Source organism: Armigeres subalbatus, chromosome 2 (assembly GCF_024139115.2).
Source record: "Armigeres subalbatus isolate Guangzhou_Male chromosome 2, GZ_Asu_2, whole genome shotgun sequence".
Classification (NCBI taxonomy): Eukaryota; Metazoa; Arthropoda; class Insecta; order Diptera; family Culicidae; genus Armigeres; species Armigeres subalbatus.
This window is the reverse complement of record NC_085140.1, coordinates 179,168,879-179,189,440: the sequence shown is the minus strand read 5'-3', so window position 1 is coordinate 179,189,440 and position 20,562 is coordinate 179,168,879. Positions and strand designations below refer to the sequence as shown.

Sequence of the window (20,562 nt, the reverse complement as noted above, 5' to 3'; positions counted from 1 at the left end):
GAGAGCGAACCATCCGTCTTTCGGAGGCTACCCACACCATTGGAGTGGTCTTTTGAAAGAGATATTTGGAGTCTGGCCACTACGGGTGTATTCTCTATACTTTCACACATTAGAATCCACGATTTCCGTTTGGCTGACCTTATTTCTTTGTTGTAGTTCGTCAGGGCCTTTCTGTATAGGCTCCAATCGCCGGTTCGCTTAGCACGATTGAACTCCCTACGCGCAGTTTTCCTAAGCTTCTCAAGTTAGTTGAATACAGCACTCGAACCAAACGCACGCTTTTGCTATTTATTGCATCGGTCGGTCAATCCGAACAAGCCCGTTTAAAGGTGAAAGAAGATCCCGTCGTCGTTGTCGCAGTTCAAGTGGTTTGGTTCGCAAGTGATTTTGGATTTTTTCCCCTCGAAGAATTTCGCCGTGATCATATCACAGACAGTGAAATCGAATTCGTCACAAGTGAATCACTACACGCACTGCAATCGTGAACAGTGTAGAACTTTGAAAATTGACTTTAAACAACATTTAAGGTCACTTCTGACGGAATCCAAGTTTCAAAGTGCTCGCGTTTTCGGGGGCACACCACTCGATACGGAAGCAACGCACAACTGTCATTTTTATTTTTTCACGCCTCTCTTGGCACAATAGCGTAGCACAAATGAATTTCAAATCATCCGTTGAACACGTGAACGAAGTTGATATGTGAAGTGTTACGTCTGTTTGTTTGTGCCTAGACTATCACCTACACGTTTGCATTGATATTTTCCCATGTGATTGATGCATTTTTGCAATAATAGAATTGTTCAGGAGTTGCATTGATCATGTTTTTTTATACTATTTTTTTATGCGAAATTAATAGAGTGACAGTTTTGTCGAAAAAATGTGCAAAGAATGCAACAGTGCCAGTATTCATTTTTAGTTAACATTGGATTACTAATAAAGTATAGGGGCAAATTCCAATACCGCACTTTCTACAAGTCAAGTCACATTAACGTGAATCATGCAGACGAGTCCAGAATAAGCTTACGCTGTTTACTGTTCTCCCACCATAGCATTACTCACTCATCCCGAATAATTCCATGCAAAATCTGCGTCATCAATATCGTTCTTGGCCAACGATCATCCACTGTACTGTTCAGTCACATTCTTGCTACGCGACAAGTCGTATCAAATCATAAACTTACTGCTGAATAAAGAATTTCTGTATTGCATTCCACTAATGGAGATAACTAATTTACTTGCTGCACTTTCTGTATCGTTCGTCATCGTTGCGGGATACAATGTCTCACCGGTTCCCAATATGATTTTCAAAGAACCTGCGAATAAATGGAGCACCTCCAAACACCAAAAATCATTCTTCGGCCTAACAGTGCACCTCAAACAGAGCACCTTGTTCGTAGGAGCACCCAAGGCAGCAATGTTCAGTCGGAGGTATAATGCGGTCGGTGATTCAGGTGCCGTTTATAACTGCAGTGTTCTAACAGGTCACTGTGTGCAGCATACTTTGCTGACCGATCAAAACTTTGTGAGTGATGCGTTGATGGCTGGCCAATATTTTGGCGCCTCGATGGATGGGCTACCAGATAAGGATTTGCTAGTGGCATGCACACCGCGACTAACTGTGGGGAAAGATCGCCATGCTGTAACCGGGGCCTGTTACACTAGCTTCAATGGATCGGTCTACAATCAACGACAGGCCTTAAAATATTACAAGTGTAATTTGTCTCCATGCTGTTATCAAACGTCATGTGATAATAATTCGTATTGTAGATGGATCTTTCGACTCGGCGATGGAAGGGTTTGCAGTGCATGTCTTCAGAGATAATAAATATGAGCTAAGAGGAGTACTTACCGGAATGCCTGACTACGATTCTGTTGGATCGGTATTCATTTATGGCGAAGATTTGGAAAAAGGCATTTTTTTGAACTCATCAATGTTGGAAGAAAATGGCTATTTTGGGTACAGTGTGAACACCATTATTATTGGTAAGAAATCGATTTATGTTGTTGGTGCGCCACGATCAGGAAAGGTCTACGTGTTTGAAATAAGTAAAGTTGTTAGGAATTTGGCTCAAATGTCTGTGCACATGATTCTTTCATCTGGTAAATTTGGAGACTACTTCGGATATTCGTTGTGCACCGAAGATGTGAACAGGGATGGGCTAGCGGATGTGATGGTCGGTGCTCCTTTTCAATCAAGCGATACTGTGAGTGATACTGGAGCAGTTTATGTATATCTTAACCGCGGGTTGGATTCGAGTGGTTTGGTTATACTTGAACAGCAGGTGATCCTAGTATCGGAATACCGTGGAAGTGGACAGTTTGGATACTCTATTTCAGTTATGGGAGATTTGAATCATGATGAATATAATGGTAAGTCTTTATTTGTAACAATGATTTAATGAGTTTTGTGCTCCATATTCGTATAAGTGGACATAATCAGTGGGCTTTTGCAACCAATATGACCTGACAATTTGTACACACTCCGTTCTGCTCATTTTTTTTTTCATTTTTTTGCCGAGATCCGCACAGCCGAGCGCCTGGTTCGAGTCTTTATGCTGATAATAGGGGAACGGTTCGGCACTTAATCCCATAGCTCCTATTTCCATCCCATCGAAAACAAAGTAATGAAAAGTAATTTGGTTGGTTTCTTATTTTTGTGATTTTTTTCACCAGTGAGCACGCGTTTTAGCAAAAAGGAGCGACAAGATTGGTGCTGTATTTCTTTGTTTTGCGATGAGATGAATATATGTACAGTGAGATGGAAAACGGAACAGTTCCCCTATATATTATATCAGCAGAAAAAGTAATTTGTGTATTGCGGCACTCAAGGAAGCCGACGTAATCATACGTCTATTTAGCCGATATTTCAGCAAACGAACGTAAACCGAGATTTGCACAGCTGAGATCGGTGAAAAAATTTAAGTGTGTATATCAGGTTACTGTTTCTTGAATTCATAAAATATACCCATGTCAATAACAATCAAAAACAAAACGGAGCAGTTTGATTTTTTTCTCATTTTTGTGATTTCAGTAGTGAGCACAGCAAAAAAACTACACAGATGAAGCCAAAATCACCCCATTTTGCTATTGTCATTTTTATAAGATCGGAATATTAATAAGGAAACAAATACCCTATCCACAAAGAAAAAATCAACAATAGTACTCTTTGCAAAAATCCCTGTCGAATGCAACTTGTTGCGAAAAAATCGAAGCGTACCTACCCAAAAATCTCGGGTACTTATTCATAACAACGTATGTGATTTTGTAAATAAAGATTCATACGTCGATTTGTACAATCTGATGGCACTCCCACGCAAACCAACACCACCAATAGGTAGCAGAAGCCTTTCTCTACCTGTGTGTGATGATGGTATGCGTAGGAGTGCCATCAGATTGGACAAATCGACGTTTGAATCTTTGTATACAACATCACATACACCCGATTCTTTTTTTCACACGGGGGATGCGTTCCGTGTAAAAAAAGTTTTCAGTTCAAAATTTGAAAATCCGTGTAAAAAAAGTTTTATAATTTCTCGACGAATCTTACAAAATGGAGCAACTTTGCAAAAATTTTGTTTGGATTTTTTTTACACGGCCGTGTAAAAAAATACGTGTAAAATCAGAATCGGGTATACGTCCTTTTGAATAAGAACAAGAGAAATCTCGCTTAACTTTTCAAAAGGGCTTAAGGTGGTTATACAACAAAGCCACAAAACGGCCATCTTGGAAACCACGTGCTTTTTCTTGTGATTTTTCAAGAGCACAAATTAAGGGAACCATAATGCCCATGGGGATGAAACATCCGTAGATCGTTTGCTTACTTGTGCTGAACAATCGACTTTAATTTCAGCATTGTACAAAAATTATAACGCTAGATTTGAACTTTTGATAATAGGAGTAGAAAACCGTGTGGTGAATTTGAAATTCACCACATGGCTTGATTGTATAATCACCTTAAGTAACATTTTTTTCGTGAATTAATTTCAACTGCAATCAGACCAAGATAAAGGTTTTGATTGCAGTAGTCGAATTAGTTCACGAAACAAATGTTACTTAGGTCCTTTTGAATTTATCAAGGATTTGTCTCAGGGTAAACATTTGATCCGTCGTTGATCGGCCCTCATGAAAACCTGATTGTGATGAGAAGTTTGAGAAGTTCAGCCGGGAGTTGGTCCTTCCCCGCAGCTTTATTGTTTTCCAGCTCTTTAACAGCTTTTTTTTACCTCATCTAGTGTAGGCGACTCCACAGCTTGTCCACCGTCGCTAATATTTATTTTGCTCACTGATGCACCGTCACTTCCACTATTTAACAAAGTCTCGAATTGTTGCTTCCACCTGGCAGCCACTTCGGTGTTATCTGTCAGCAAATTCCCTTATTGATCGTTGCACATGACGGGAGATGGCGCTGTTTTTCTCCGCACGCCATTCACAGACTCATAGAACCCCCGCATATCGTTCTGCTCCATTTTTTCCTGCGCCTCGCTAATTACTTGTTCTTCGTACTCTTTCTTCTTACTACGGTGGGTTCGTTTTTCGGCTGCTCTTGCTTCCTTGTACCGATCCCTATTCGATCGGGTACCCGACACTTATATCCGGCTTCTGGCAACGTTCTTCTCGTCTGTCACTCTCTGATACTCCACATCGAACCAACCCGTCCTGGGTCGCCTCTGTGTGGTGCCTACCACTTCTCGTGCTGTTGAGCTCACCGCTCCATGGATCGACTCCCATAGACCGTTGATGTTGTCGTTGATTGCACTTATCCGTTCGTCGAGCTTCTGGCGGTACTCAGCCGATAATCCTTCCGCCGACAATCGCTGGATATTGTAACGCATCGTTTGCTGTGATCTTTTACTGTTTTTTTTTATTTACTGTTTTTTTTCTTCCATCGTCTTTCTTTCTTCTTTCTTTTTCGTACTTCCTTTTTACTTCTTCCTCCTTTCTTCTGTCTTCTCCCATCCGTTTTCTTCCTGTTTATTTCTTCTATTTCTTGACACTTCTCACGTTTAACTCTCCGTACTCCTAATTTCTCACGAAGGGATACGCTTCTCACTTTTCACTTCGCACATCCTACTTTTCACTTTTCATTTTCCCATTCCTCTCAACTCAATTCTTAAAACATACTTTCAAATTTCCACTTTTCACTTCTCACTACTTACTTCTCACTTCCTAATTTCCACTTCTTACTTCTCACTTCTTATTTCTCACTTCTTAATTCTTACTTCTCACTTCTTTTCACTTCAAACTTATGACTTCTCATTTCCCACTATTCACATCCTTTTTTCCGTTTTCATTCGACCTTATGACCGTTGATAGGCTACAGCTCCTCTTCGATGAGCTTACGCCGAATAAAGTATACTTTTGCACTATGACACTGGACTTGATCCTGAGCCCCGGTGGTCCATGGTGCACAGTTTCACTTAGAGTCCCTCGCTGGCACTCGGACGATGATCAGCCGCCCCTAACATGGAGAACAGACGCTGTTGTGAGCCGCTCCTAACATGGAGGACAGACGCTCAGTAAGAGTAGCAAACCCCCCCTTCCCTGTCAGCATACGACCATAGTTCCGACCTGGGTTGGCTACCCGATCTTCCCTAAGGTTTCTTGTATCCCGGCTAGCACCACGAGGAGGTAGGGATAGGAGTTGCTGGGTAAGAGGCTAAGGACCGCGAGATGGGGTCTATTTTATTCCTTCAGGTACGCGAAGTACCAATGGTACGCTTTACCCAGCATTTGACGTGCTTCTTAAACTATGGTTGAATCCTGCATGCTTTCCACCTCGATCCTCGATCTGCAACGCTATATCCGATCCGTGGTGAATTCACTCTCTCTGGCTTGTTCCTAATTCCCGAACCCGACCAGAAGCAGACGGTGGATACTAACACTGCAGTCCTCTTAAATATGTGCGACGAACTTGAGGACCACTTCGCGGTGCTCCAAGTGGTGACGTTGTATGTTGCAGTTTTATTTATATTTTCATTATATTTAGCTTACTTCACTTTTAAATATTTTTTCTCAAACTTATTCTATGTATTTAAATTTAGGCAGATAGCAACAAAAGACAAAAAAGATAACAGATGGGTAATTTTTCGCATCCAATGCGATTTGATTCTGAAACGAGTTTTACAATTTCCATAGAAAACTTTCCTTTTTCCGGTTGAATTATCCAACTACCACAGCTGTCACTTCATACCTTTTCTCTGCTGTTTGGCATTGCATTATACGATGACATCGCTAAACATCAGGTTTTTGTTTCAGTGTATTGAAGATATGTAGGCTTGCGGTAGAACTTCGACAGCTGTAGAAGAACTCTTCGGAACCCGAATTTGAAAATTTTGAATAGATCCGCAAAAAAAATGAAATGTTCGGTGTTGGTGATAGAAACATTTGAAATTAATATGAATGATTGTCCGTTTAAAAGAGGGTTCAATGCGTTTTGTCCAATTCCAGCTACTCGTACTACACACATAATTGATTAGCTTAACGGTGTATGTATGTATGAGTCGTTACTAAGTCACACAGCGTTCCAGCGTGGATTTTTCCTACGTAATTGTCCGTTTAGTCCGTTAATATATCGTGGGGGTGTCATGGGGATTGGAACCTTCCGTAGTCTCAACTGCGAGGCGGAAATGCTCCTGCTGTGGGATGCAATGAGTACATCATGAGTATTATATATGTTTCTTGCATTATCTCTCATAATTTCATAGACATTGCTGTAGGTTCACCATTCGAGGGAAATGGTGCCGTCTACATATTTCACGGAAGTTCAACAGGTCTACTGCCCAAACCTTCCCAGGTCTTAAAGAGTCCAACATCCACGACTGTTCAGTCCATGTTTGGAGCAGCTATTGCCAAAGCGGTCGATATCGATGCAAACAAGTACAGTGACATTGCTGTTGGATCGCCAAATGATGATGTGGTGCATCTATTTCGAACCTATCCACTCATTCGTCCGTTCTGCAGTGTGACTTTTTCAAAGGAGTACATTTCAATCGAGAATGCAACAGTACTATCGGAACACGAAAATAGAATTGAGGACGAAGTATCCGTTGAAGTATGTTATTCATATAAAGATGTTCATGAACGCAAAGGCAACAAACACTATGGTACGAATGCAAACTTTCAATATGTGTATTTGAGTAACTCTTAGTTTATCTTAGATTTCAGATTAACACTTCAACTAGACCCCCCATTTAGGCGTTCTAAGATAGGCAACGAGTCATCCCACGAAATTATTGTTCAAATATCTCGTGAAATATCGTGCATCAATTTGGAAGCTTCGATTCGGGCATCGTTTCGACATCTAGCAAAACCCATTACAGCAATACTGAATTATTCAATTGTTCATCAGAATACTGCGAGCAAAGTCTTCTGCGATGAATGTGTGATTCAGGAGCTGGTATCTGAACAAATAGCTAACAACACCGCGCTACTCATTTTCAAGCCCGACTGCGAAGAGGATGTGTGTCTTACCGATCTAAAACTACGTGTTAAATACTTAAACTTTCGATCACCATTCATACTGAATAGTACTCGGACTTTTGAACTACAATACCAAGCTAGTAACGAGGGAGAATCTTCTTATGGGACACTGTTGGAGATTATTTTTTCAAGAAATATTAGCATCGTGAAAGCGATGGACTTTTGTGAAATTGGTTCTGACTCTATAAGTTGTCTGATAAATAACGGACAAGCACTACAACGAGGGAAGATTGTAATTGTTAACATAACTTTGAGTGCAACTGACTTTGATGGGAGCTCTTTGGATTTCGAAGCCCGTTTATTTGGTGATGGTAACGAAACATTTACCGATGATAATTTTATAAAAAGTTTTATTGAGCTGGTGAGACACAGCACTGTTTCGATTGCAGGGTAAATATATAAAAATCTATATTTAAATGCATTAACTAACATTTACTTGATTTAGGACATACAATCCATCTTACCTCAACGGAAATGCAGAACAGAATGTTTCCATAGATTTGAAATTTTTGCTCGATAACTATGGACCCAGCAATATACAAAATGCCAACGTAACAATATCCATACCCGTTTTGTTCAAGCAAATACCACTGATCGATTTAAACTCTACCGATCTGAAGGTAAGATTAAATTTCAAGCATATGTCTAACACATAGGACAGATATTCGGCACAAATTTGACAAGCAGGTGAAAAAATAACATTATTAATAAAACATAAGTGAATTTTATTGTCCACAATCTTCAGCATTTTTTTACGAAATATAATTGGAATTATTTCACAGCTTTTCAAAACCATTTGTTACAGCTTGAATTTTTGTTTCCTGTGAGTGTAATATATTCTTCAATTAATATATGCAATGTATATTTAGATATCATATGCAGGTAACCGTATTGAAGAGACAGTAGAGTTTACGGATTTCAACAGATTCAACAAGTCAAATCACATTATTCAGCGCAACTCTAGCATGCAGCAGCTGGTCCATAAAAAAGGCACTATCCTCAACTGCTCTGACGAATTTATTACATGTACAAGCATGATGTTCTTACTGGAAGAGTTCCCAGCATTAGATGAGCCCGTACGGATTGAACTAAAAATGACGATATTCCCCCATGCGATGACTAACTTGATGCCCGAAGACGTCGAGACCCTTTCCTTATATGTAGATTTCGATATTGGTGTCCCATCTGGCGCAGTGACTCTTATCACCTCTGGAAGTCTGGTGCTGTTTCGCACTATTCAAACCGATCTACTATGGGTGTACGTGACTTCGGCTGCAATTGGTTTGGCGGTGCTGATGATGATTACACGAGCCATGTATAAGGTTTGCATCTGCAGATTTGAGTTCAAAGGATCATTCGAAAATTACGTCTTTTACGTTGGAGTTTGGTTGAACGTACAACAGAACATAATATTTAAATGATTCTTGAATAAGTATCTTTGGCTTATCATCTCAAGTGTTTTATTTTTTGCAATTGACTTGCAGCGCAACTTTTTCAAACGAATGACGCTATTGGATATGGAGCAGAAGCTAAATAAAGCGGTAAGTGCACATTTGTTTCAGATCATTGTAAGCATAATGAGTAAGATTGTTGCACATAATCAATACAATTTATGACTTAGGCTTTAAGTAGGCAAAGAGTAGGAGAGAACAGTCCAAAATGCACCCCTTAAGCTTTTTCGATATTTCAATTAATAAAAACAAGATATCGAACCACCCTAGCAGCACGCATGTTCCACGTAGGTTACTGCAACTCATATGTGACCAGATTCAGTCACATATAAGTTGCTGTAACCATTTTTGTCCGACTTATGCTTCTCGGGGATTTCAACATGAAAATGCAAAATTAACTAAACTATCTACAATTTACAATAGTCTCCTTTCAAAACAACAAGATTTTTGAGACTTTCTAACGCATTTCAAATATGTTTCAAAAATGGGCCTAGAGCAAACGCCCGAATAAAGAGGTAAAATTACTCAATTGCATGTAATAATGGAGAACGCATGGTTGTTTGTTTTGTCTTAACGGATTGAACGAAAATTATATGGGTGAGGTTAAAGAACCGCAAATCGTTTAATTTAAGTGAAAACGAAGGAAGTTTGGCCAGTTTTTTCATTGCAGCTCGATAATAATTACCGTTTTGACTCAAATCCCGAATTTGACTCATATTTCGAACATTGGCATTTTAGCAAACAATTTAACAAGTTGCATTCGACCCGATCGCACTATGGGCTCAAAACTTATGGCCAAAATACAATTTTTACACGCAAAACCCGTGCAAAAAGCTCACTCATTCATCGGGCACTTAACTTTAACCGATTTTCTCGTGACAAGTTGCATTCGACGAGGAATCCTGTCCCGTTGTTTTATATTTAAAATCGGCCCGATCGCATAATTAATTTATTTTTTGGGCACTTAAGCTAACCGATTTGCTTGTGACAAATTGCATTCGACGGAGAATCCTGTTTTATTGTGTCCTATTAAAAATCGGCCCGACCGCACTATGGGCTTGATGTAAATGTACCGAAAAGCTATAATTGATTAAGCCCTCCCCCCGTAACTCTTGTTGAATTTTAGTTCTGTGGGCACACTTCAAACGTTGAAGTTATGCTTACAGTGACAATTTCCATTGATTTTGGTTATTGGGTGCGCATCTCGAACCTATTGCTTTCTCGCCCATTTTAACCAGCCACCGCACAGTTTAATAAAGGTCAAAGGTTTTTAGTAATTCGGAGTATATCGGAGTACACGCTAACTTTCATCAACTCGGTTACAAAGTAAAATTGTAAAATTGTATTGCCGAATCTCTTCTTCCCACGGATATTTTACTCAATTTCTGCCAAAAGCTCATAGCTATGAGTAGTCCCACTTTAAAACTGAGTACTAGTTGTAGTCCCACAAAAACTGAGTCAAATTTCCCTGGCAACAAAAGAGACGGCAATACAATTTTACTCAGTCACTGAATAATTGAAAGTTAGAGTGTAAGCGATTTTTATTCGACCTTCTAGGAACAAATTTTGGTGAGAGGTTGAGGGTGACGTGGTAGCCAAGCAAATCCGTCTTCCGATTTGCCTTTTACCAACGAAAACTAGCGCGGAACACCGAAGGATAATTCGCATGTTCACGCCTCAAATACATAACACTGAATGATCGTTTATTTTCACCGTTCGAAATTCGAATCATCTAGAATTCCTGTCAGCCTACTGAGATTGAATTTCAAATTTCTTCTCATTAGCTTCTTAGTATGCTGGCATTTCAAATGCCAACTACGATTGAATTTCAAATTCGTTATCATTTTTTTCTATTAATATCATTTTTTAATATTTTAGTTTATTTCATTATTTTTATCATGAAATAAGAAATACGTTCCACTTTATCCATCAATGTAACCAACAAATGCAAATGCATTTTTCAGACTCACTTTATTCCCCACAGGTGACAAGTTCAAGTTTTAACCAGGGTAATTGATCTAGTATCTAGTCACCCGATTAGGTTCCGGTTTAATCCACTTCTATCTACCACTAGCTCCTAATGCGCAACCGTGCACAGGGTCTTAAGCTAGTTTGTCCGTAGTTCGAATTATCGTCAAATGAATTAACTAAAATTTTCTACACTTTTTTCCGAAGGCTTTTTTTTGTATCTTTATTAAGGTATATTTATTATTCTTTACATGGAACGTTGATGCTTATTAATTTTCCGCAACTCGCTTCAACTTTCATAACACGAGAACACGCGTGTTGTAAAAAGTACAACAGTCCTAAAATCCTTTATAATGAAGCCAATTCAAATGATATCAACATGATTTTTTCGGGAAAATAATAAAGGGGATATATTATCTCATTGAGGACATTTTTTAAGTCCAATGGATCTTCTGCTGACCATCCGGAAGATCCGGAATCAACGGAACACCGGTGAAAATAGTCCATTTTCACAATAAATAGCACAATGTTTCTTATAAGAATTCTAAAAACTCTAAAAACTCTGAAAAAAATCTAAATCTATCTATAATCCCATGCGGCCCTATGAGTCAAGAAAAAAAAATGGTTTAGAATTCTCCCACTGAATTGGCGGTAGTGTACATGAAAATACCAGTTTGGTTCGATATCTCGAGATCTATGGGATTTAGGAAATTTCTGTCTTCTACAAAGTTGTTCAAGGATTGGAAACCAATATGTTGAGAAACTGTTAAGTTCACAATTCAGCCGTAAGGCGGCGCTAGTGTATATGAGTTATAAGTTTGGTTAGATATCTTGGGATCTGTGGGAATTAGAAAGTTGCCGTCTTCAACAAAGTTGTTCGAGGATTGGAATCCAATATGTTGAGAAGCTTAGTAGTTTGAAATTCATCCGCAATGTGGCACTACTGTATATGAGAGTTTAATTAGATATCTCAGGATCTATTAGTTTTGTAAAGTTGCCATTTTCTATAAAGTTTAGTTTAGTTCGATATTTCGGTATTGTGAAATTTAGAAAATTGCCGTCTTCAACAAAATTGTTTGAGGAGTGGAAACCAATATGTTGAAAAACAGAATAATTTAAAATTCATCCGCAAGGAGGTGCTACTGCATATGAGATATCAGTTCTTCGATATCTTGGGATTTGGGTTATTTAGAAAATTACCGTTTTCTACAAAGTTGTTCGGGGATTGGAAACCAATATGTTGAAATATTGTGAAGTTTCAAATTCATCCGTAGAGTAGTGATAGTACATGTGAGACCACCAGTTTGATTATATAACCCCGGATCTGTGATATTAGAGAGACGCCGCACAGTGCTTCGAACGTATGAACCTACGGGACAAAAATCATAATTTACATTCTACACGTTTTAACTCAATGGTGTCTTTGGGAAAATGGTTGTAAACTAGTTTTTCTACTATTCGCATTATTGACCTATGTTAAATAGATAATTGCATTAGTTAAATAGAACATTGCATCAATTTCCAATTGATCATCTCATAAGTGATATAAACGCCAGCTCTCATGTTTTATACTATAGAATCATAATATCCTTAGAAATTATTTGAGGAATTGTTTTTTAACGACGGTATCAAAAATAATTGGAACTTGTTAATTTTGTTTCTAAGTTCGTTTATTTGGTAGGCTCAGGCATGTAAATTTTTTTAAGGAGCCATGGTTCTTTGTGATATGTTATTATTATTATTTATTCAGACTAAGGCCGAAGTGGCCTGTGCGGTATATAAGAGTCTTCTCCATTCGGCTCGGTCCATGGCTACACGTCGCCAACCACGCAGTCTACGGAGGGTCCGCAAGTCATCTTCCACCTGATCGATCCACCTTGCCCGCTGCGCACCTCGCCTTCTTGTGCCCGTCGGATCGTTGTCGAGAACCATTTTCACCGGGTTACTGTCCGACATTCTGGCTACGTGCCCGGCCCATCGCAGTCGTCCGATTTTCGCGGTGTGAACGATGGATGGTTCTCCCAACAGCTGATGCAATTCGTGGTTCATTCGCCTCCTCCACGTACCGTCCGCCATCTGCACCCCACCATAGATGGTACGCAGCACTTTCCTTTCGAAAACTCCAAGTGCGCGTTGGTCCTCCACGAGCATCGTCCTGGTCTCGTGTCCGTAGAGGACTACCGGTCTAATTAGCGTTTTGTAGATTGTCAGTTTGGTACGGCGGCGAACTCTATTCGATCGGAGCGTCTTGCGGAGTCCAAAGTACGTACGATTTCCAGCCACTATGCGTCTCCGAATTTCTCTGCTGGTGTCATTTTCGGCAGTCACCAGTGAGCCCAAGTACACAAATTCTTCTACCACCTCGATTTCGTCACCACCGATGCAAACTCGCGGTGGGTGGCTCACATTGTCTTCTCTTGAACCTCTTCCTATCATGTACTTCGTCTTCGACGTGTTGATGACTAGTCCGATCCGCTTAGCTTCCCTCTTCAGTCTGATGTAGGCTTCCTCCATCTTCTCAAAGTTACGTGCCATAATATCTATGTCGTCGGCGAAACCAAATAGCTGGACGGACTTATTGAAAATTGTACCACTCGTGTTAATCCCTGCTCTTCGTATTACCCTTCCAAAGCGATGTTGAATAGCAAACACGAAAGACCATCACCTTGCCGTAACCCTCTGCGGGTTTCGAAGGGACTCGAGAATGCCCCTGAAACTCGAACTACGCACATCACCCGATCCATCGTCGCTTTGATCAACCGTGTCAGTTTATCCGGAAAACCGTGTTCGTGCATTAGCTGCCATAGCTGGTCCCGATCGATTGTATCATATGCGGCTTTGAAGTCGATGAATAGATGATGTGTGGGCACGTTGTATTCGCGGCATTTCTGCAGTACTTGGCGAATGGCAAACACCTGGTCCGTGGTGGAGCGTTCGCCCATAAAACCCGCCTGGTACTGCCCCACGAACTCCCTTGCAGTTGGTGCTAGTCGACGGCATAAAATTTGGGAGAGTACCTTGTAGGCGGCGTTCAGCAATGTGATTGCGCGGTAGTTGCTACAATCCACTTCCATCCACTCCTGCGGCAAAACTTCCTCCTCCCAAATCTTGGTAATGACCCAGTGCAGCGCTCTAGCCAGTGCCTCACCACCGTGTTTAAATAGCTCTCCTGGTAGTTGGTCAACCCCAGGGGCTTTGTTGTTCTTGAGCCGGCCAATCTCCTCCTGGATTTCCTGGAGATCCGGAGCCGGTAGAATTATGTCCTGCGCGCGTTCTCCCAGGTCCATCACCATACCGCCATCTTCGTCTGCCACATCGCCATTCAGGTGTTCTTCGTAGTGCTGCCGCCACCTTTGGATCACCCCACGCTCGTTCGTAAGAAGGTTCCCGTTTATGTCCTTACACATATCGGGCTGTGGCACGTGGCCCTTACGTAAACGGTTTAACTTCTCATAGAACTTTCGTGTGTTATTAGCGCGGTACAGTTGCTCCGTTTCTTCACGGTCTCGATCTTCCTGCTGGCGCTTTTCCTCCGGAAAATCGAGTTTTGTCTGTTCCGCGCCTGTTTATATCGTGCCTCGTTCGCCCTCGTGCGGTGTTGCAGCAATCTCGCCCATGCTGCATTCTTCTCTTCCACTAACTGCTCACATTCGCCGTCATACCAGTCGTTTCTCTGATCCGGGGGCACCGTGCCAAGTGCAGCGGTTGCGGTGCTACCAATGGCGGATCGAATATCTCTCCAGCCATCTTCAAGAGATGCTGCGCCTAGCTGCTCTTCCGTTGGAAGTGCCACTTCCAGCTGCTGCGCGTATTCTTGGGCTAGTCTACCGTCTTGTAGCCGCCCAATGTTAAGCCGCGGCGTCCGACTTCGACGCGTGTTGTGCACCGTCGAGAGTTTTGAGCGCAGGCATACTGCAACGAGGTAGTGGTCGGATTCAATATTCGCACTGCGGTAAGTGCGGACGTTCGTGATGTCGGAGAAGAATTTACCGTCGATTAGAACGTGGTCGATTTGGTTTTCCGTTTCTTGGTTAGGTGATCTCCATGTGGCCTTGTGAATATTTTTGCGGGGAAAGAAGGTGCTTCGGACTACCATTCCGCGGGAGGCTGCGAAGTTTATGCATCGTTGGCCGTTGTCATTCGATACGGTGTGCAGACTATCCGGTCCGATGACCGGTCTATACATTTCCTCTCTTCCTACCTGTGCGTTCATGTCGCCGATGACGATTTTGACGTCCCGCAGTGGGCATCCATCGTATGTCTGCTCCAGCTGTGCGTAGAACGCTTCTTTCTCGTCGTCGGTCTCCCTTCTTGTGGGCAGTGCACGTTGATGATGCTATAGTTGAAGAAACGGCCTTTAATCCTCAGCTTGCACATCCTTGCGTTGATTGGCTGCCACCCAATCACGCGTTGGCGCATCTTACCCAGCACTATGAAACAGGTTCCCAGCTCGTTGGTGGTGCCACAGCTTTGGTAGAAGGTAGCCGCTCGAAGCCCGCTTTTCTACACTTTCTGTCCTGTCCAGCAAATCTTTTGCAGCGCCACGACGTCGAAGTTGCGGGGATGTAATTCATCGTAGATCATCCTGTCGCAACCTGCGAAACCTAGCGACTTGCAATTCCATGTTCCAAGCTTCCAATCGTGATCCTGTATTCGTCGCCTAGGTCTTTGCCGATTATATCGAGTCGCATTATCTCTTATATTGTTCGTAATGATTGGTTTTCTAGGCGGCTTATTGGGCCTGCGCAAACCTCCTGTCTCGTCGGAGGGCCGTCGTGTCAGGGCTGTTTAGCGTCCCACCTAACACCAGGACTTGGGCTTGTGCGCTTTGAGCGGCACACGGTCGCTTTGGTGGAGCCTACTTGCGGATACATGCAGCTTTTTATAGAGGTTTAACAGGGCCCACTGTCAAACCCACCACATCCTAGGCAAGCCCCACAACTCGCAGATGGCCTGGGGAGGGATCGTCAAGCCCTTGGACATAGTCCCTGCTGCCCGAGATATGCTTTGTGATATGTGCAATCATCTTATTATGAAGTTAGTAACAGAGGGGTAGAAGCCAGCGTACTCGTGGTGACTGGGAGCATTTTCCGGATGGCCAGAGAATGAAGGATGTTGAACATGGCCACGGATTTGACCAGAGGATAGTGTTGTTTTTAATGTCGATAATTTTTAATGGAACTAGAGCAACAAGCAGACTCTTATCTGAGCTCTCAGCCTTCGAAAATTTTCGTATGTAGGTTTTTTTTTAATTTGTTTATTAAAGTGATTTTTAAATTAAAATAAATTTCATCACTATTCGTGTTCGTGTGAAGGTGCTATGTCTTATGCTTCTATCAAAACCCTATTTGCATATAAGTTTCACCGTTCTTGAGCTCTCTACCGAAAATTGCTGCAGCGGACGTTTCAGACACGGAAACCTGGGGTGACATTGCGCATCTCGAATCGAATCACTCGATTCGTACGTTTTTGCATTCGTTTCGAAAAAAATGCGGCATTATGTATTTCGTTCGACTTCATTCAGTCGCAGTACAAGATTTCGAATGGTGCTGTACTAGCTCAATCGAGTATGTTCTGTCAAACGAAATGTAAACAGAGAGAATAAGAGATAGCTGTCTCCGTGTTTATCATGCCGCCCGCTGGAGAGACAACCTTCAGCGCATTGCGAATGTGAGTAAACAAAGAGAATAAGAGTAATTTCATCTGCGTGTAGCATGTTGCCTGTTGGAAAGGCATCCTTCATGGCACGAATTGGCAGTTAATTTATAAACAAGCAAATCGTGCTCAATGACTATAAAAGCAATATTATTTATTGAGCAGTTGAAACCGATTAAAACATTATGCCGATACGACATGTTTTATAAATTGAGATATAGTTACGACACAAATTATAAGTTATAATAAACTACTCGACCCGGCAAACATTGTCCTGCATACTAGGCGAAAATGCGCGTTGTGAACTGCCCATGCGAAACATCCATACAAATCTTAATTTTAGTTTTTCACGATTTACGCAACCTTACTCGTGATTTTACCATGGGCAAATATCATATAAACCCGTCGGAAACGATAACGAATATATCTGCTGAAGGAATGTAGAAAATCCATCCAGCTGTTTTTGAGTTATGGGGATACGAACACAGACCATTTCATTTTTATTATATAGAAGATTATAAGCAACTCGGCCGTACGAAAACCATTTTGTTTTTGTTAAATGTCTTGGCTGTGCATGGCTTTTCTAAAGCATTTGTTTAGTTTGATTGCTCTAATTGTAATCAAGTGTCGGTCTTCCACCGTCATTAGTCGTCTGAGTACACGCGATTGCGTAGAGCAATCAAACTCATCAAATGCTTTAGCATTTATTATATTTATTCGAGTTTATGCCACATATCCAATTTTGAGCTAAATAATTTAAAGCTAAAAAAGGATTCGATAATAAATTACTTTAATGTTACCATGTGTTTTAGTTAGATGCACTTGGGTCATCTCCTGCGCGTTTGTTTTTTTTAACTCAACAATTTTTACGTAGATTTTAGAATATATACGTTTTTACGCAGATTTTCCCCATAGATTTTTCACGCGGTTTATCGAAATTGTCAAGAAATACGTGAAAACTGCAAAAAAAAACGATTTAAGTTGAAGTCGTTTTAACGAGGATTTCGGGATAATTAAAGATTGCATATTGTCTGGAAACTATAAAAGTAGGTATACTAATGACATTCTTTCCTTCAAGATACAATAATGAAACATTTATACTCTTTCCGTAGAGAAATAATAACAAATATAATGAAAAACTTTCAGCAAGAAATGACTCTCGAACAACATTCGAAAGCTATAAAGGTGACGAGTGATTTTCATTCGACTTGAGTCGTTTTTCAGTGTGCTATCGAGTCTCCATAATGCCAAAACATCTCGTTATTCTTGTACCTCCTCGAGCATACTCGAACGATGAGTCGTTTTCGAGATCGAATCGAAAGCCGTAATGCCAAACATGTTCGACTCGATAGAATTACGTTCGAATCGAGATGCACAATGCCACCCCTGTTTAGGAATGACTTTGTCCTTTTCCTTTTTCAACGCGTAAAGGCTAGGAAGCAAATTTGCATGTACCTTGTTTAAAGTACTTTGAAGCATATTGTACTTTCTCTCGAAAAAAAATCTAGTCAATGTACAACGCCAGTGCTTGTGTCTCTATCATAACCTTTTCATGATTTGCTGCATTTCATGGATATTGGCCGCAGATGCTAGCTCTTCAGGTTCATTTTTATTGATAAGGTCTTCAACATATAGTTTCTTGGTTTTATTTGAACATTCCTGAAACGGTTTTTGAGGTCTACCCTTCGCGATGTTGAATGAAGACTGTTTTGCTTCTCGAATTTCCCGGATGATCGAAAGCTCTTTAACCATTTTTGATCAATTCTCAAACAAAAGATTCTGCAAAACTGCTTTAGTTCTCTCTCAAGTTCCTCGGAGCAATCATCTGGATAATTTAAATCAGACAGAAACTTCAACATATGAACTTTTCGTTGGGACGGATCAACGGAAAGCTACTGTTTGTCTATATCCATGTTATTGAGCGCAAGAGTATCGTCTAGAAAATCGTCAACAGCTATTGATAGAGCAAATAAGAGCAGCTGGAATCACTTCCATTCTCTTAAGAATATATTCTATAGTATTCTATAGTATACTATAAGTGAGATCTGGTGCGATTTTCAGAGATGTGTTTTGATGTACTTTTTTTTAAAAGCTGTTTAAAGTTGTAGATTATTTCTTCCTATTTAACTTCATGCCCAAGACTTGGAAGCTTCACTTATCACAATGATCGAAATATGTCCCACTGAAACACATTGAATTGGATCTTACTTACTTGATTATACGCTTTCCATATCAATTTTCACAGTGAAAGGTGCCGTTTCGAAAACCTTGGCAATGAAAAAGATTTTTTTTTTTTTTTTTTTAACTAATTTTATTTGCTAATTATCTAATACATGCATTCATCTCTTAGACTAGGTGTTCCGTGTTTTCTTAACACTATCATCCTTATTTGCTATGTTATATTTTTAGTTATTATTAATACATTTCAATTGCCTCTGGCAGTTAGAATTTTTCCTCTGGTTGAATGGAACCATGTAGGAATTACAATGTTTTCAACTTAAACTAAACTTAACCTAATTTATACTAAGGGTACAAGGATCTAATCGTTGCAATAGAAGATTGCAACGATTTTTGTCTAAAATTGGAAATTATTTTGTTGGACATTTGTTGCAATGTCTCAATATTAGAAATTCTATGAAGTTCATTGGTACTATACCACGGAGGCAACTTCAGAATCATTTTCAGAATTTTATTTTGAATCCTCTGAAGAGCCTTCTTTCTGGTATTGCAGCAACTAGTCCATATTGGCACAGCATACAACATGGCAGGTCTAAAAATTTGTTTGTAAATCAAAAGTTTGTTCTTAAGACAAAGTTTTGATTTTCTGTTTATAAGTGGATATAGACACTTAATATATTTGTTACATTTGGCTTGAAGGCCTTCAATGTGATTTTTAAAAGTTAATTTTTGATCTAGCAGAAGTCCAAAATATTTAGCTTCGCTAGACCAATTAATTGGAACCCCATTCATAGTGACAATATGTCTGCTAGAAGGTTTCAAATAAGAAGCTCTCGGCTTATGTGGGAAAATTATAAGCTGAGTTTTGGAAGCATTCGGGAAATTTTCCATTTTTGCAAGTAAGCGGAGAAAATATCCAAACTTGTTTGCAATCTACTACAAATGACACGGAGGCTACGCCCTTTGGCTGAGAGACCTGTGTCATCTGCAAACAAAGATTTTTGACACCCTGGTGGTAAACCAGGTAAGTCAGAAGTAAAAATGTTATACAAAATGGGCCCCAGTATGCTGCCTTGGGGGACACCAGCCCTTACAGGTAATCTATCAGATTTAGAATTCTGATAGTTTACCTGCAGTGAGCGATCTGATAAATAATTTTGGATCAGTTTAATAATGTACAGAGGAAAATTAAAATTCATCAATTTTACAATCAAACCTTCATGCCAAACACTGTCAAATGCTTTCTCTATATCAAGAAGAGCAACTCCAGTCGAATATCCTTCAGATTTGTTGAGCCGAATTAAGTTCGTAACTCTTAATAACTGATGAGTGGTTGAATGCCCATGGCGAAAACCAAATTGCTCATCAGCAAAAATAGAATTGTCATTAATATGAACCATCATTCTATTTAAAATAATCTTTTCAAACAGTTTGCTTATTGAAGAAAGCAAACTGATTGGGCGATAACTAGAAGCCTCAGCTGGATTTTTGTCCGGCTTCAAAATTGGAACAACTTTGGCGTTTTTCCATTTATCTGGGAAGTATGCCAATTGAAAACATTTACAATGATATGGAAATGCTAATATCATCTTCCAAACTTGGACGTACATGTTCATGATAGCATTAGAGGCGAAAGTATAGAATTGATAGTTCCGTTAGGATACGGCAGGCATGGAGAATGTTTTTATAGAAGTCGATTTGAAAGCGAGCGGAGGGCAATATTTGTGATGGCACATATCGCACGACCTTCCTTCTGCCAAGCTCCCGTATGAATGGGGAGATAAAAATATCAGTGTGGAAGCTGATATATCTCCACTGGCAAAAGGAAGGT

At 40.4% G+C, this 20,562-nt stretch overlaps 1 protein-coding gene across 2 annotated transcripts in view; it reads left to right on the top strand.

Moving 5' to 3' along the window:
* The first annotated feature begins 1,158 nt into the window (after positions 1-1,158).
* The window catches only part of LOC134211310 (integrin alpha-PS5-like), a 43,667-nt gene continuing 24,263 nt past the window's right edge, over positions 1,159-20,562 (top strand). The window contains exons 1-7 of one of the 2 annotated variants that reach the window (XM_062688058.1): positions 1,159-1,712; positions 1,768-1,983; positions 6,705-7,103; positions 7,158-7,869; positions 7,925-8,099; positions 8,349-8,801; positions 8,964-9,020. In XM_062688058.1, the coding sequence (XP_062544042.1) occupies positions 1,217-1,712; positions 1,768-1,983; positions 6,705-7,103; positions 7,158-7,869; positions 7,925-8,099; positions 8,349-8,801; positions 8,964-9,020 (2,508 nt within the window). In that variant the 5' untranslated portion in view covers positions 1,159-1,216. Of the gene's footprint in view, positions 1,713-1,767; positions 2,371-6,704; positions 7,104-7,157; positions 7,870-7,924; positions 8,100-8,348; positions 8,802-8,963; positions 9,021-20,562 lie in introns of both variants that reach the window. The other variant, XM_062688057.1, reaches the window with a different exon arrangement.